The 17642-nt window shown below is 44.9% G+C and overlaps 1 protein-coding gene across 2 annotated transcripts in view; it reads right to left on the bottom strand.

Moving 5' to 3' along the window:
- Positions 1–2075: 2075 nt before the first annotated feature.
- CLIC6 (chloride intracellular channel 6) overlaps positions 2076–17642 on the bottom strand; it is a 144577-nt gene continuing 129010 nt past the window's right edge. For both annotated transcript variants that reach the window (XM_063956524.1, XM_063956523.1), the window contains exons 3-6: positions 16894–17019; positions 10563–10669; positions 4521–4702; positions 2076–3145 (exon numbers count right to left, since the gene is read on the bottom strand). In XM_063956524.1, the coding sequence (XP_063812594.1) occupies positions 2981–3145; positions 4521–4702; positions 10563–10669; positions 16894–17019 (580 nt within the window). In that variant the 3' untranslated portion in view covers positions 2076–2980. The remainder of the gene's footprint in view (positions 3146–4520; positions 4703–10562; positions 10670–16893; positions 17020–17642) is intronic.

The following is a 17642-nucleotide window of genomic DNA, read 5'->3' as shown; positions in this document are numbered from 1 at the left end:
TTTTTTATAACAGTTTATATGATTTGATATTAGACAAGGAAAGAAATATAAATAAATAACCGAAGATGTCCCAATCTTTGCCAGGACCGGCAGATATTTTTACACTGATATACTTAACCAAAGTACCCGTGATGTACCTGACCAAAGTCCCCCTGATGTAACTAACCGTAGTGCCCCTGATGTATCTTACCAAAGTCAACCTGAAGTATCTAACCAAAGATCACCATTTTAGATTGTTATAGTATATGTATTTTTTCTTGTGAGAAAACAGATTCACAGTATACAATATGACGAAATTAAGAAACTGCAGCATTACACAAACAGTCAAGATTTATAAATATAAATATGCATATGTGTGTGGTAGAATTTTCATTAACAAGCAAATATTGACAAACTTAATGTACTGCAAAAAGGCGTTAAGCTTTCACAATTATTTGTCTGTAGATCATTTTAGTAAAGGGACATTGTTTAATTAAATTTTACCTCAGAAATTATGTTAACGTCTATTTTCAAAATGGCGGCTCATGTCTTTGAGAATGTGCACCAGCTGTCCCTAATTTCCAGGATGGCCTCGGGTTTTAAAGGTTTGCCCTTGAAAAAAATGTTGTCCCTTATTTTTTGTGTTGATAAAATAAAGTTCAGCAAATATACCATGATGGTGATTGTAGTACAGAAGGGCCATTTAGACAGTATCTCGTGCCATGTGATTAGGTCTATCGGCTCAGCAGCAAAGTGCCACAGAAAATTGTTCCGTCTTTAAAACCCTTTTCTCCAATTTCAAGAATATGACTCTATACGTTGTTTTCAATCACAGGCAAAAAATCAGTTTGGGAAATTCATTGCATAAAAACTGAGAAAACAGTAATAAACTGTGCAACAAATGAACCACAATAACAAACTCTTGGGGTCAGGTGTCACAAAAAGACCCATTATTCGAAAGTCCATGCTTCCGTACTTGTACATCCAGAGCTCAGTTATCAATGACTTCAGGTTTATCAAGCTTTATCTAGTTTGTAGGATACAAATTTCACATTGCATTGATTTATCAACATTATCTCTAGAGAAGGGGTGCTCAATGTGCATGCTCTGCCACAGTTTTACTATAAGGGAATGCTAGAACTGTAGCAGGTCATGCTGGGATATATAGTTCCACAAAACCTGGAGGGCTGCATGTTGAGCACCTATGCTCTAGACCACAGGTTCTCAAACTCGGTCCTCAGGACCCCACACAGTGCATGTTTTGCAGATCTCCTCACAGAATCACAAGTGAAATGATTTGCTCCACCTGTGGACCTTTTAAAATGTGTCAGCGAGTAATTAATACACCTGTGCACCTGCTGGGTTACCTGCAAAACATGCACTGTGTGGGGTCCTGAGGACCGAGTTTGAGAACCTCTGTTCTAGAGCACAGGTTCTCAAACTCGGTCCTCAGGACCCCACACGGTGCATGTTTTGCAGGTCTCCTCACAGAATCACAAGTGAAATAATTAGTTCCACCTGTGGACCTTTTAAAATGTGTCAGTGAGTAATTAATACACCTGTGCACCTGCTGGGTTACCTGCAAAACATGCACTGTGTGGGGTCCTGAGGACAGAGTTTGAGAACCACTGCTCTAGACCACAGGTTCTCAAACTCGGTCCTCAGGACCCCACACAGTGCATGTTTTGCAGGTCTCCTCACAGAACCACAAGTGAAATAATTAGCTGTACCTGTGCACCTTTTAAAATGTGTCAGTGAGTAATTAATACACCTGTGCACTTGCTGGGTTACCTGCAAAACATGCACTGTGTGGGGTCCTGAGGACCGAGTTTGAGAACCACTGCTCTAGACCACAGGTTCTCAAACTCGGTCCTCAGGACCCCACACGGTGCATCTTTTGCAGGTCTCCTCAGAAAATCACAAGTGAAATAATTAGCTCCACCTGTGGACCTTTTAAAATGTGTCAGTGAGTAATTAATACACCTGTGCACTTGCTGGGTTACCTGCAAAACATGCACTGTGTGGGGTCCTGAGGACCGAGTTTGAGAACCACTGCTCTAGACCACAGGTTCTCAAACTCGGTCCTCAGAACCCCACACGGTGCATGTTTTGCAGGTCTCCTCAAAAAATCACAAGTGAAATAATTAGCTCCACCTGTGGACCTTTTAAAATGTGTCAGTGAGTAATTGATACACCTGTGCACTTGCTGGGTTACCTGCAAAACATGCACTGTGTGGGGTCCTGAGGACCGAGTTTGAGAACCCCTGCTCTAGACAATAACATATTCTGTGTAATATGCTACTAACATAATCCTGAGGAATGCCTGCTGCTGATGAAAAAACGTGCACTTTAAATCACCTTTAATGAATATTACATTTATAATTGCCAATGAACAAGAGTCGATCGTCAAAATGGCACATTACATAAAGAAATAAGTCAATTGTATTATGCATTTGGTTGTTCTTGAAAAATAGAGACATTTCCAAGGAACAAATCTTCAAATTCTGAGACTGTCCCTGGAATTTAGGGACTGCTGTTAACTATGTTCTCACCAAGTGTACCAACCTACTCCAACACACAGTGGAGGAAGCCATTTTGTGAACTGTCCAATAAAACCCTGAACTTGCAGCCTGTATATTTAAAACAACCTTGCATTGAGTGCAGCATGTCAGTTCACTACCAAACTGTGTGCATTAATACCAAATTAATAACAAGCATTCTCCGGAACAGCAGGCTTATAAAATGGCTGCCTCCGCTATATGTGATGGATGTACTTAAGGCGGCACTACTACCAAGTAAAATGTTTTAACCAAGGTTCCCCACCCCCCTAGTCAGAGCCCCGGCCTCTGTGATACAGAACAGTCCCCGCGGTGCCACAGCTGCTGGCCCAAACACTGATGTTCTGTATCACGTATCTGCCCCAGTTTCTGTAGCTGGGGCAAATAACCCCTTTAGAAAAAATACTGCATGTAGGATATTGTATACAGGGAAAAAAGCTGTTTTATGGATTCATTTTTTTGGCGACACCAAAATATGCAAATTCAATCTCATAGTCTGCTGGGCATGTATTAGTGAACTCATCTCTGGCATAGGCATTGTGTAGGTATCTCCAAATTCCAGTCATTTCTGCCGGGATATCAAAGTTCCGGAACTTCTTGCAAACCACCTTTGAAAAGAACAAGAGAAACAGGTGACAGAGGGACCAATATTTATTTTTCCTTTTTACTTGCATTAAAAAATGACGCGTGGCCTTTTACTAACACTGGTGGTCATTCCGAGTTGATCGCTAGCTGCATTTGTTCGCAGCGCAGCGATCAAGCTAAAAAACTTCAGTTCTCCACATGCGTATGCGGCGCAATGCGCACGCCCGACTTACGGGCACAACGAACGATGCAGTTTTGTACAGGGTCTAGCGATGCATTTCAGTCGCACTGGTTGCCGCAGAGTGATTGACATGAAGTGGGCGTTTCTGGGTGTCAACTGACCGTTTTCAGGGAGTGTTCGGAAAAACGCAGGCGTGCCAGGGAAAACGCAGGCGTGGCTGGGCGAACGCTGGGCGGGTGTGTGACGTCAAATCCGGAACTGAATAGTCTGAAGTGATCGCAAGCGCTGAGTAGGTTTTGAGCGACTCTGAAACTACACAAAAATGTTTTGCAGGCGCTCTGCGATAAAAGCGTTCGCACTTCTGCTAAGCTAAAATACACTTCCAGTGGGCGCCGGCATAGCGTTTGCACGGCTGCTAAAAACTGCTAGCGAGCGAACAACTCGGAATGACCACCAATGTGCGATAACAGACAACACTAGATGCCACTCAACCTCGCAGACTGCCGGGATAGAGGCGCTGGCAGTGTTCAGCAATGACCAGTGGCGTTTACTGACGTTCGGTGATGATGCTCTTACTGATACCGCTTTCAGACTAAAAACCCGGGCCCAACATGGGTTATTGAACACGGTTTCAAGCCGTATCCTATCCTGACCCGAGTTGAATAACAGGGTCGCACTTTTACATTGCAGACTACTCGGGTTGGTTCTGGATTCAACCCTGGTCGTGACCCAGGTCAAATTCCTGAGGCCTAGCCTGGGCAGTCGCTTTCAGACCAATACAGTACCTGGGTTGCCACGGCAATATCCCGGGTCAAAGGATTGGTGCAAAAGGTGTATAAACTGCAATATAAACGAACAATGTAAAAATAATAGAAAAGCACACATCAGTAATATTAATATCAACAGAGAAAAGTTTTATTTTAATGACACTGAGGTTCAATTAGGTCTTTACCCGCCTAAGACAGCCACAACCTGTAGTGCATGCTGTCAGTTGTAGACCATTAGTTGTAGACCATTATATTTGGCAGAGATTCAGAGTCCCTGGTAGAAATATACATAGATATAGATATATATGGAGGCTCTGAATCTGCATACAAAGCGCTATGAAAAGATGCCTGACGTTAGAGTTGCACGGGACCTGGCATCTCACAATGTGTGGCGGATTGAGACTAGATGTATGAGGACGCAATTGTAGCAAATGTTGGCACTGTACAAACCTTAATTATGTGGAGTTTAGGTAACAGGTTGCAGTCGGCTAGAGTGAGCTCGTTCCCGTCCAAGAATGACCTGTTGGAGACGGTGATTTCCTCGGTAGAATAGGCATCAATCTCGTTAGACAGCGGGGAATTCAAAAAGTCGTTGAGTTTCTTTAACGACCTCAGTAAGTTTTTTTCTAACGCTATGCAGAGAAATAATGATAAATACTGAATTATTCTTAAGTGCATACCGTATGCCTATAAAGGTATCCGGTCTGTAAGTCGACAAGACGTAGGTCGACAGTGTCTAGGTCGACAACTATTGGTTTCAATTTTATTTTATTTTTTCATACTTTACGATCCACGTGTACTATGATTGGGAACGGTAACCTGTGCCCAAAGCATGGTGAGCGAAGCGAGCCATGCGAGGGGACGCGGTGCACTAATTGGTGTTCCCAGTCACTGTACGGTGAAAACGACACCAAAAAAGATTTAAAAACCCATGTCGACCTTTTGACCTAGACCATGTCGACTTAGAGACCCTGTCGCCCTAGAATCCCTGTCGACCTAGTTACTGTCGACCAACTGTGGTCGACCTAGACACTGTCGACCTAAATGTGGTCGACCTTTAATACCACACCCGCCTATAAAGCCTCAGGCACTTTAAAAACAAACGCAGCTATGTTTATTTACCCTGTACTTGTCCTGCATTGTCTTCTACTGTAAGTCACTGTTTTCCTGTTATGCTTATTTATGTACTCTGTAATTGGGCGCCGTGGATCCCTTGTGGCGCCATATCAATAAAGGATAATAATAAACAAATCTAGCAAGTTTTGCTGTAAACTGTAACCAGCAAACTGTACATGTATATCAGATTAACCCTCGTATACAGTAGCGCACGCAGGGGGGGTTTCTGGTTGCACAGAACCCCCCCTGATGGACTGAATTTGCTTTTTAGATACGGAGACAGCGGTGTCTCTGTCTCAAGGAAAGCCAGGACCGCCTCTTTCAGTGAGTGAGAGCTGCTGCTCATACACAGCATTTCCATTTCTCCGCTGCTGCTCAGTGTGCCCATATGTATTGGCTCCTACCCAGTGACTGACTGCACGCTGACTGTTCTCCTGCGGTGACTGCTGACTGCCTGTCCGTGCGGTCCGCTTTTCTTGGGGTTTTGGGCCAACTGTCTCTGCCTGCCTCTAGTAGTACCCCTCTAAACTCCATGTTTGTGATGCGCGGGGGTAGTACATCTGACCCGGCTACAGCACCAGCATGAGGCATAACGTCAGGGGATCACATATGTAAATGTACTTATGTGTTTATATGTGTGTCTGTAGGTGTTTATGTGTTTGTGTATGTTTGTACATACAGTATGTATGTGTTTGTGTGTATACTGTATGTAGGTGTGTTTGTATACTGTATATGTATGTGTGCATGTGTATATGTTTGTGTTCTATATGTGTGTATACGTATGTGTTCTAAGGGTGTGTATTTAAGTGTGTGTGGAACCCACACTTTCCCATCTTCAAATCCTCCGTTTGCCTCTGACAAACATCTGGAAACCTCCCCCCAGGGAAATCCTGCGTTTGCCCCTGGTATATTAGGTTAACCCTCTGATTTCAATGGCATAAAATTGATGGTCAAAAAACTGACCTCAAACACTACAGCATAATGAGTGACCTGCCACAATCTGAGCTGGAATAATACTCGGGCTGCTTTACCGATTTTCAATTACTTATCAATATTTTTTTTTAAAACATCAATTGATACTAAATAGGGCGGCAATTTTGAATAAAGGGATAAAATAAAAATAAGTAACGGCACAAATGTAAGACGATTTTATTTTGGATTGTGGCAGTGCCTATAGGTAATGCAGCAAAGGCAGACTAAAAGAAGAGTGTATTGACTAGATAGGAAAGGGGAGGGTTAAACCTCAGAGGCTGGGGAGGGCCTTGTATGATATCAGGTGGTAGTTTTAATCCAATAGTGAAGCAAGGCGGGGGCTCGTTTAATCTTTAGGGCTTGTTTGGGGTAAAGTCAGCCTCTTGTACTCTTGTCTTCTCGCCCCACCCTCCCCTATATTGTTGCTGTTGGTTTTGCTTTGATTTAGGTGTTGGTTGGCGGGAAAGAACGTCAGGTTACCTGTTTTAGGGCGTATACAGATTGTTTTTTGATTGGTTCCCAGTTGTTGGTGCGCTCACCTTCGTCGACTGTTTATATCTGCTGGACCACCCTAACGGGTGGCAGCCTCTATTTACTAAGCCTTGGATGGATATAAAGTGGACGGAGATAAAGTACCAGCCAACCAGCTCCTGTCATTTTTCAAACACAGCTGGCACTTAGTAAATGGACCCCCAAGTCTCTGTGTCATTATTTTATTTAAGGTTAAAGTCTTCTCACTGATTCATGCACAAGGCCATCATCAGCCGTTAGGAGGTTCAACAAGCAAGATGACTATTTGGGTCAAAAGTGGTCGCTGACCTATAGGAAAGCACTCCTGAATTGCAGAGGGGTGTCCTAGTAAGAGCCAGCTGGTGTATCCTTACTGCTTCCTCACCATTGTCTAATCAAAGTTAAATTTCAGGCTGGGAATCTGAGTTAAATGCCTTCAGAGCGTAGCTTCATTCCACTGGTGCCTCCTGCCCTCAGTTTATAACGTGGCGCTTCAGACTGATGAACGCAGTGATCCTGGCTGCGAGGTAATGTGTGCTGGAAAATGTCAGATCCTCAGCCACAAAAGGCACAATTACGCTAAACCCAGTGAGTATTGAGGGGCTTACATTATTCTAGCATTTGGTATCTTATTTTATATATGTAGGGGGTACGGGGGCCCAAACCAGTATGTTGCGTAGGGCTTCATGATTTCTTAATCTGGCTCTAGTGTGGGTGGGAAACAAGACAGACTAGGGGAATTGTCTAACATGAAATAATCCTAAATTAAAGCCACTACAAAACTCAGGTGCCAAATATCGTATTATAACCAATGACGAGGCGTCATTCCGGGAGATTATGCGGCGGTAAAAGCCAATCAGATGCTGGGTTCCATAAGGGACGGTACAGGTAGCAGAAACAGTGATGCCACTACATAGGTCACTGGTGGAACCCAGCCTGGAACACTGCGTTCGGTTCTAGAGGTCATATCTCACAAGTACATAAATAAGAGAAGGCGTAAAGTGGTTCATGGCCTACATCAGCGATGAACATCCTGACACACTATGAGAGGCCACGTGAGTCCCGCTAACCTTCAAACAAGTAACAAGGTCAAACTATACAACTGACTGAAGAGATAGGCCCACATGCCGCTGAAACCCCCACACCCCTCAGCCTCCTTACATTGCCCACTCACATAAAAGGCCTTTCAGGCCACAAACACAGCCCATCGTCTGCCACGCTGCAAATATCCCTGTTCCCAGCAGGACAACATGACGTTTTTTATCTAAGCCTGGAAGGACTGTGTGCACGCTGAACTGTAACTGAGGAGCTGACCGGAAGCAAGCCCATAAGTCATATATTTATCTGAAGTGTGAGGTGTATATGTTACCTGTCCAATGATTACTACTTACAAGTCATCAGTAAAGATGCAGTACATTGCAGTAAGAAGTCGTATATAGCAGCAAGAGGCAGTATATAGCCATAAGAGGAAGTATATTGCAGGGAATAGGTAGTATATTGCAAGAAAGAGGCAGTATATTGCAAGAAAGAGGTAGTATATTAGGGGAAAGAGGCAGTATATTAGGGGAAAGAGGTAGTATATTAGGGGAAAGAGGTAGTATATTAGGGGAAAGAGGTAGTATATTAGGGGAAAGAGGTAGTATATTAGGGGAAAGAGGCAGTATATTAGGGGAAAGAGGTAATATATTAGGGGAAAGAGGTAGTATATTAGGGGAAAGAGGCAGTATATTAGGGGAAAGAGGCAGTATATTAGGGGAAAGAGGCAGTATATTAGGGGAAAGAGGTAGTATATTAGGGGAAAGAGGTAGTATATTAGGGGAAAGAGGTAGTATATTAGGGGAAAGAGGCAGTATATTAGGGGAAAGAGGCAGTATATTAGGGGAAAGAGGCAGTATATTAGGGGAAAGAGGTAGTATATTAGGGGAAAGAGGTAGTATATTAGGGGAAAGAGGTAGTATATTAGGGGAAAGAGGCAGTATATTAGGGGAAAGAGGTAGTATATTAGGGGAAAGAGGCAGTATATTAGGGGAAAGAGCTAGTATATTACAGGAAAGAGGTAGTCAATTGCAGGAAAGAGGCAGTATATTAGGGGAAAGAGGCAGTATATTAGGGGAAAGAGGCAGTATATTAGGGGAAAGAGGCAGTATATTAGGGGAACGAGGTAGTATATTAGGGGAAAGAGGCAGTATATTAGGGGAAAGAGCTAGTATATTACAGGAAAGAGGTAGTCAATTGCAGGAAAGAGGCAGTATATTAGGGGAAAGAGGCAGTATATTAGGGGAAAGAGGCAGTATATTAGGGGAAAGAGCTAGTAAATTACAGGAAAGAGGTAGTCAATTGCAGGAAAGAGGCAGTATATTAGGGGAAAGAGGCAGTATATTAGGGGAAAGAGGCAGTATATTGCAGGAAAGAGGTAGTCAACTGCAAGAAAGAGGTAGTATATTGCAGGAAAGAGGCAGTATATTGCAGGAAACAGGTAGTATATTACAGGAAAGAGGTAGTCAATTGCAGGAAAGAGGTAGTATATTGCTTGAAACAGGTAGTATATTGCAGGAAACAGGTAGTATATTACAGGAAAGAGGTAGTCAATTGCAGGAAAGAGGTAGTATATTGCAGGAAAGGGGCAGTATATTGCAGGAAAGAGGCAGTGTATTACAGGAAAGAGGCAGTACAGGAAAGAGGCAGTATATTGCAAGAAAGAGGCAGTATATTACAGGAAAGAGGCAGTACAGGAAAGAGGCAGTATATTGCAGGGAAGATGTGGTATAATGCAGGAAAGAGGCAGTATATTGCAGGAAAGAGGCAGTATATTGCAGGGAAGATGTAGTATAATGCAGAAAAGAGGTAATATATTACAGGAAAGTGACAGTATATTGCAGGAAAGTGACAGTATATTGCAGGAAAGAGGCAGTACAGGAAAGAGGCAGTATATTGCAGGGAAGATGTAGTATAATGCAGGAAAGAGGCAGTATATTGCAGGAAAGAGGCAGTGTAGTACAGGAAAGAGGCAGTACAGGAAAGAGGCAGTATATTGCAAGAAAGAGGCAGTATATTACAAGAAAGAGGCAGTACAGGAAAGAGGCAGTATATTGCAGGGAAGATGTAGTATAATGCAGGAAAGAGGCAGTATATTGCAGGAAAGAGGCAGTATATTGCAGGGAAGATGTAGTATAATGCAGAAAAGAGGTAATATATTACAGGAAAGTGACAGTATATTGCAGGAAAGTGACAGTATATTGCAGGAAAGAGGCAGTATATTGAAGGAAAGAGGCAGTAGAGGTAGTACATTGCAGAAAAGAGGCAGTATATTGCAGGAAAGAGGCAGTATATTGCAGGAAAGAGGCAGTATATTGTAGGAAAGAAGCAGTGTATATTGCAGGAAAGAAGCAGTGTACAGATGGGTCCACATTTATCTTGACCTTTAATAGGATTAACTGAGATTTGCCAGTCGGACTTAATCCCCTCCTTTAATGACTTAATCCCCTGCTGTATTGTTCTCTGTATTGTATTGCAGCTGAGAACAATAGATGAAGGGTTTATGCTAATAAATCATGTTGTGAGTAGGCGCAGCAAACCAGTCAAGTTAACGGTGGACCCATCTGTATATTGCAGTAAGAGGCAGTATATTGAAGGAAAGAAGCAGTATATTGAAGGAAAGAGGCAGTAGAGTTATTACATTGCAGAAAGAGGCAGTATATTGCAGGAAAGAGGCAGTATACTACAGGAAAGAAGCAGTGTATATTTCAGGAAAGAAGCAGTGTATATTGCAGGAAAGAAGCAGTGTATATTGCAGTATATTGCAGTAAAGAAGCAGTGTATTGCAGTAAGAGGCAGTATTTTGCATATTACCATAACACGGTAACACAACCAAACACATATAAATGACATGCTTACTTTCATTTAGATCCTTCTTGGGATTTTTTATGTAGGCTGAGAATTTTGCAAACACATCATTTCCAGCTGAGTTGGATTCTGGGTGTACTGGTGCAAGTTTAGGATGCCTTAACAAACATATAAAACAAAGCAGTTAGATTCCGAAACAATGGCTCTAACAGAGTGGTTCCCAAACTGAGCGGCATGCCAGGACCCCTCTTAGAACTTGCAGTGGTTTCACGGGTTGGTGAGTCTAGTACAGTACTGCTTTGTGTGTGTCTGGCATTCCACCTCCAACTGCATTACTCCTCCTCACACCTTCTATACACCAAGTCCTGGTAGACCTCAATGTAAGCAGGGTCCCCTCTCCTCCTCTGCTCCCTACCCCTTCCCATGTTTGTCCCATTATATCTGAATCTCTGCTTCCACCATGTATGTCTGTCACCATCTTTGTATTATTTTCTATGTCTCTAACATGTATATATGCACCTGTGTCTCTGTCTTCACCTTTGTGTGCTGGTTTCCCATTGTCGTCCGTCCCCCCCCTCATCCCACCTGCCCCTACTTCCTTCCTTCTCCCATCTGCATTCACAACCCACTGTCCACTTGCACCTTCTCCCCCCTCGCCTTCCAATTCTCCTCTCTTCTGGTCAATGTGATAGGCAAAACCAGTGCTGGTGGCTGACAATCAAATGTTACGTGGACAAACAGTGGCACAACCGTGATCACCACCACATCACTGAACCTAATGGTGACAGGTAAGCACCAGCTTCTTAATGCAATAGTTGTTGCTGATGTTCCCTTCGGCTTAAGGGTGCCATGAAAAAACAAATGCTTAGGCTCAAGGGCACGGTGATGCAAGAAAGTTTGGGAAGAACTGCTGTAATATGCACATATTGTATATATGCTAAGCATGGAATAACTGTATATCGAGCACTATAGTGCACTCTATATGGACGTAAGGTGCTACCACACACCAAATATCATAACATGATCATACGTTTTTCTCTTTTTTATAATCAATATACAGGCAGATATAAAACAACAGCCTATACAAAACAAGATGTACTACTATGAAGGCGACTATAATCAGGTATAAAAATATCAGTTATCCCAATTGTTCAACATATCCCGATGTATCTAAGGGGAACATGTACTAAGCAGTGATAAATGTGGAGAAGTGAGCCAGTGGAGAAGTTGCCCATGGCAACCAATCAGCATTGACGTAACATTTATAATTTGCATACTATAAACATATACAGAGCAGCTGATTGGTTGCCATGGGTTACTTCTCCACTGGCTCACTTCTCCACTTTTATCACTGCTTAGTACATATCGCCCTTAGTCTAACGACCAAGCATGCAAGCAACATGGCAAACGGTTAAGAAGATACATATCTGCAGGGTCGGACTGGCCCACAGGGGTACCAGGGAAACCACCGGTAGGCCCCACTGCCTGAGGGCCCACTCCTTCCCCTAGGGATCAGGTTCCAGACTGTGCACTTGTATTATACATGGTAGATATGTTGCATTACACTGCACTAAACTATTGTGTATTTCAAGCCTCTGTGGAGGCTGGCCACACCCCCTTTGTAGGCTGGCCACACCCCTAAGTACGGGCCCCTATAACTGTATCCCCCCGGTGGGCCCTTCATACCCCAGTCCAACACTGCATACCTGGGATAGGCTGAACAATCCTTTTGCATTGAGCATTCTCTATAAAGAGCATGGATGACATATTGAGAATTACACTTAATATAAAGAACAGTTGGACATACATACAGAATAGAAACACATACAAATGGGATAAATGAAACAATAGGATTTTGATAAATCCTTTTCTCCTCCTCCAGGCCTCAGTTATAGGAACTGTGCCCAGGAGAGACGGACATTTCGAGGAAAGATTTTTGTTTAAACTAAGGGCTACCAACATACCAGCCCACACCACAAACATACCGTACAACCAGAGTAACATTAAACCAGATAACAGTATGAATTAACAACAGCAACAAGCTGAAATAAGAAATACACAACCCGTGTATAAACTAATTTAACTAGCAAGAAAACACTGCAAGTAACAGTCCGCACTGGGATGGGCGGCCAGCATCCTCTACGGACTAGGAGAAAAGGATTTATCGGTAAGTACCAAAATCCTATTTTCTCTTACGTTCTAGAGGATGCTGGGGACTCCAAAAGGACCATGGGGTTTATACCAAAGCTCCAGAACGGGCGGGAGAGTGCGGACGACTCTGCAGCACCGACTGAGCAAACGCAAGGTCCTCATCAGCCAGGGTATCAAACTTACAGAACTTAGCAAAAGTGTTTGAACCCAACCAAGTAGCTGCTCGGCAAAGCTGTAACGCCGAGACGCCTTGGGCAGCCGCCCAAGATGAGCCCACTTTTCTGGTAGAATGGGCTTTTACTGACTTCGGCACCGGTAGTCCGGCCGAAGAATGAGCCTGCTGAATCGTACTACAAATCCAGCGTGCAATAGTCTGTTTTGAAGCAGGATGACCAATTATGTTGGAAGCATACAAGACAAAAAGCGCCTCAGTTTTTCTAGCAACAGCTGTCCTAGTGACGTAGATCTTCAACGCTCTTACAACATCCAGAGATTTTGGAATCGCCACAGCCTCCATAGCCATCGGGACCACAATAGGTTGGTTAATGTGAAATGAAGAAACCACCTTTGGCAGAAATTGTTGACGAGTCCTCAATTCCGCCCTATCCGAATGAAAAATCAAGTACGGACTCTTATGAGATAAGGCCGCCAACTCTGACACCCGCCTGGCAGACGCCAGCGCCAACAGCATAACTACCTTCCAAGTGAGAAATTTCAATTCAACCTTACGCAAAGATTCAAACCAGGAAGACATGAGAAACCGTAAGACCACATCAAGCTCCCATGGAGCTACAGGAGGCACAAACGGAGGATTGATATGCATTACTCCTTTCACAAAAGTCTGAACCTCTGGGAGGGCCGCTAATTCTTTTTGAAAGAAAATAGACAAAGCCGAAATCTGCACTTTGATGGAACCTAATTTCAGGCCTGCGTCTACTCCTGCCTGTAAAAAGTGGAGAAAGTGCCCCAAGTGCCCAGGAGCCCTTTTAGACTCACACCAGGAAACATACTTTCTCCAAATACGGTGATAATGTTTCGCCGTAACCTCCTTCCTAGCCTTAATGAGAGTTGGAATGACCTCCCTGGGGATACCCTTACGAGCTAAGATCTGGCGCTCAACCTCCATGCCGTCAAACGCAGCCGCGGTAAGTCTGGAAACACGCATGGACCCTGCAACAACAGGTCTTCTCTTAGAGGAAGCGGCCAAGGATCTTCCACCAGTAATTCCTGAAGATCCGGGTACCAGGCCCTTCTTGGCCAATCTGGAACGACGAGAATCGCCTGAACCCTTGCTCGACGAATGATCCCCAGTACCTTTGGAATGAGAGGAAGTGGAGGGAACACATACACCGACTGGAACACCCCGGAGACACCAGGGCGACCACTGCACTGGCTTGGGGGTCCCTTGACCTGGAACAATACCTCGGGAGCTTCTTGTTGAGATGAGACGCCATCATGTCGATCAACGGAATTCCCCAACGTTTTGTCACCTCTGCAAATACCTCTTGGTGAAGAGCCCACTCTCCCGGATGGAGATCGTGTATGCTGAGGAAATCTGCTTCCCAGTTGTCCACTCCCGGTAGGAAAACTGCTGACAGGGCGCTCACGTGTTGTTCCGCCCAGCAAAGGATTCTTGTGGCCTCCGCCATTGCCGCTCTGCTCCTTGTTCCGCCTTGACGGTTTATATGTGCCACCGCTGTGATGTTGTCTGACTGTACCAGGACAGGTCGGCCCTGAAGAAGGCTTCTTGCTTGCAGCAGGCCGTTGTAAATGGCTCTTAACTCGAGAACATTTATGTGGAGACAAGCTTCCTGGAGCGACCATTTCCCCTGGAAGTTCCTGCTAGGGTGACTGCGCCCCAGCCCCGGAGACTTGCATCTGTTGTCAGAAGTACCCAATCCTGGATACCGAACCGGCGTCCCCCTAGGAGGTGAGGACTTTGTAGCCACCACAGGAGAGAAATTCTGGCTCTGGGAGATAGACTTATCTTCCGGTGCATGTGCAGGTGAGACCCGGACCATTTGCTCAGCAAGTCCCACCCGGGCACTGAAACACCCGGGCATGAAACCTGCCAAATGGAATGGCTTCGTACGCCGCAACCATTTTCCCCAGAACCCGAGTACAGTGATGGATCGACACACTCGTCGGCCTCAGAAGTTCCCTGACCATCGTCTGCAGTTCCAGAGCTTTTTCTTCTGGAAGAAATACTTTCTGTAAATCCGTGTCCAGAATCATGCCCAGAAAAGGCAGCCGAGTGGTCGGAATCAACTGAGATTTTGGCAAATTGAGTACCCAACCGTGCTGTAGAGAACCGACAGTGACAAATTTACACTTCTCAGCAACCGTTCCTTGGACCTCGCCTTTATCAGGAGATCGTCCAAGTACGGGATAATTGTAACCCCTTGTTTGCGAAGGAGAACCATCATTTCCGCCATGACTTTGGTGAAAATCCTCGGAGCCGTGGAAAGCCCAAACGGCAACGTCTGAAATTGGTAATGAGAATCCTGTATTGCAAACCTGAGGAAGGCCTGATGTGAAGGACATATCGGGACATGTAAGTAGGCATCCTTTATGTCGACTGACGCCATAAAATCCCCCCCTTCCAGGCTGGCAATTACCGCTCGAAGAGATTCCATCTTGAACTTGAAAACTTTCTAGTATGGATTGAGGGATTTTAGATTTAGAATTGGTCTGACCGAATCGTCCGGTTTCGGCACAACAAAGAGGCTCGAGTAGAACCCCTCCCCCCGTTGGGACGAGGGAATGGGAACAATAACCCTCTGTAGACACAATTTTTGTATCGCTGCCAGAACCACCTCCCTGTCCGGAAGAGCTACTGGCAACGCCGAAATGAAGAACCGGTGAGTGGGTATCTCCCGAAACTCCAGCTTGTATCCCTGAGACACAATCTCTAGGACCCAAGGATCCAGGTCTGATTGAATCCAGACCTGACTGAATATTTGAAAATGAAAAAGATGCCGGCGGGGGTTTAAGAAACAGTGCCGAGGCACCGAAAGCCTTCTGCCGGTCCCCGACCTCAGTAACATGCTGCCCAGGGCGCCCCCCCCCCCCAGCGGCCTGCACCCTGTAACTACCGTTGGTGATGTGTGTGGGAGCATGGAGCACAGCGTTACCGCTGTGCTGTACCTTCCGTTACTGAAGTCTTCTGCCGTCCTGAAGTCTTCTGATCTTCTCATACTCACCCGACTTCTTTCTTCTGGCTTCCGTGAGGGGGTGACGGCGTGGCTCCGGGAACAAGCAGCTAGGCGCACAAAGTGATCGAACCCTCTGGAGCTAATGGTGTCCAGTAGCCGAGAAGCAGAGCCCTTAACTAAGAATAAGTAGGCCTGCTTCTCTCCCCTCACTCCCACGCTGCAGGGAGCCTGTAGCCAGCAGGTCTCCCTGAAAATAAAAAACCTAACAAAAAGTCTTTTCCAGAGAAACTCAGGAGAGCTCCCCTGTGAGTGTCCAGTCAGTCCTGGGCACAAAGTCTAACTGAGGTCTGGAGGAGGGGCATAGAGGGAGGAGCCAGTTCACACCCAGATTAAGTATTTTCAGTGTGCCCAAGCTCCTGTGGATCCCGTCTATACCCCATGGTCCTTTTGGAGTCCCCAGCATCCTCTAGGACGTAAGAGATATATAATTTATTTATAAGCATACAATCCAATAGCTGTACTCTTATATCTAAATTCATAATTTGATGTATATTAATGAACTCAACTATCCTCCGGGCAGGTATGAATATTCATGAGTATTAATGAGTGTGTGACGTCTATCTGTACTGGCTGGTGCACACCTCCTGACGAGCTTTCTGCGGCATCATAGAGCTGTAGGAAGCCAGGCAGGTTCCTGAGGGATCACGTCATACTTGCCTACCTGACCCTCTCCATGAGGGAGAAAATGCTCTGTTCCTGGATTTTCCTGGTAATATATGATTGCCATCACCTGTGGTGAGCTAGATAATTGATAAGAAAGGTGTTTCACCACAGGTGATGGCAATCATACATTACCAGGAAAGTCCAGGAACAGAGCATTTTCTCCCTCATGGAGAGGGTCAGGTAGGCAAGTATGGATCACGTTTAGTTTGGCATTTTCAGCCGGCAGGACAGCCCACACCAACATCTAATATAACTATACTGATCTCCATGTTTCCTCATTCCCAGTGCCTCAAGGACAATGTGGCTCGCTTCTCAGGAGGCGTGTAAGGAAGAATACTCAGTCACATATTTACCTTGGCACTGTTAATTTTTCTTCCAGGAATTCCTCTATTTTATTCACATCGGTTTTCACCTCCCCATCAAAGGTCATAAACGGCGGGTTTGTTCCTGGTGCAAGGTTCTGTAGATCTGCAGGTTTCCTGCATGGAGGGGACAGTAGAACACCGTGGGATTTACTACAACTGCATTCTTATATACACCTCATGCATTCATCCGAATTAATGACTGTTAAAAGGATCACTGATTGGGGCACAAACTTCCCCCTTCCTTATTTATATTAATTTATCTGACAAGTATCTGCTACAGCAATTTTAGACTAGGGGCCTTATTCAGGTTTGTTAGCAAACCAAAAATAAGATTTTACTTACCGATAAATCTATTTCTCGTAGTCCGTAGTGGATGCTGGGGACTCCGTCAGGACCATGGGGATTAGCGGCTCCGCAGGAGACAGGGCACAAAAATAAAGCTTTAGGATCAGGTGGTGTGCACTGGCTCCTCCCCCTATGACCCTCCTCCAAGCCTCAGTTAGGATACTGTGCCCGGACGAGCGTACACAATAAGGAAGGATTTTGAATCCCGGGTAAGACTCATACCAGCCACACCAATCACACCGTACAACTTGTGATCTGAACCCAGTTAACAGTATGACAACGTAGGAGCCTCTGAACAGACGGCTCACAACAATAACAACCCGATTTCTTTGTAACAATAACTATCTACAAGTATTGCAGACAATCCGCACTTGGGATGGGCGCCCAGCATC

Source organism: Pseudophryne corroboree, chromosome 2, assembly GCF_028390025.1.
Source record: "Pseudophryne corroboree isolate aPseCor3 chromosome 2, aPseCor3.hap2, whole genome shotgun sequence".
NCBI lineage: Eukaryota > Metazoa > Chordata > Amphibia > Anura > Myobatrachidae > Pseudophryne > Pseudophryne corroboree.
Note: the sequence above shows the minus strand (reverse complement) of the source record. Positions and strands in the feature narration are given on the sequence as shown.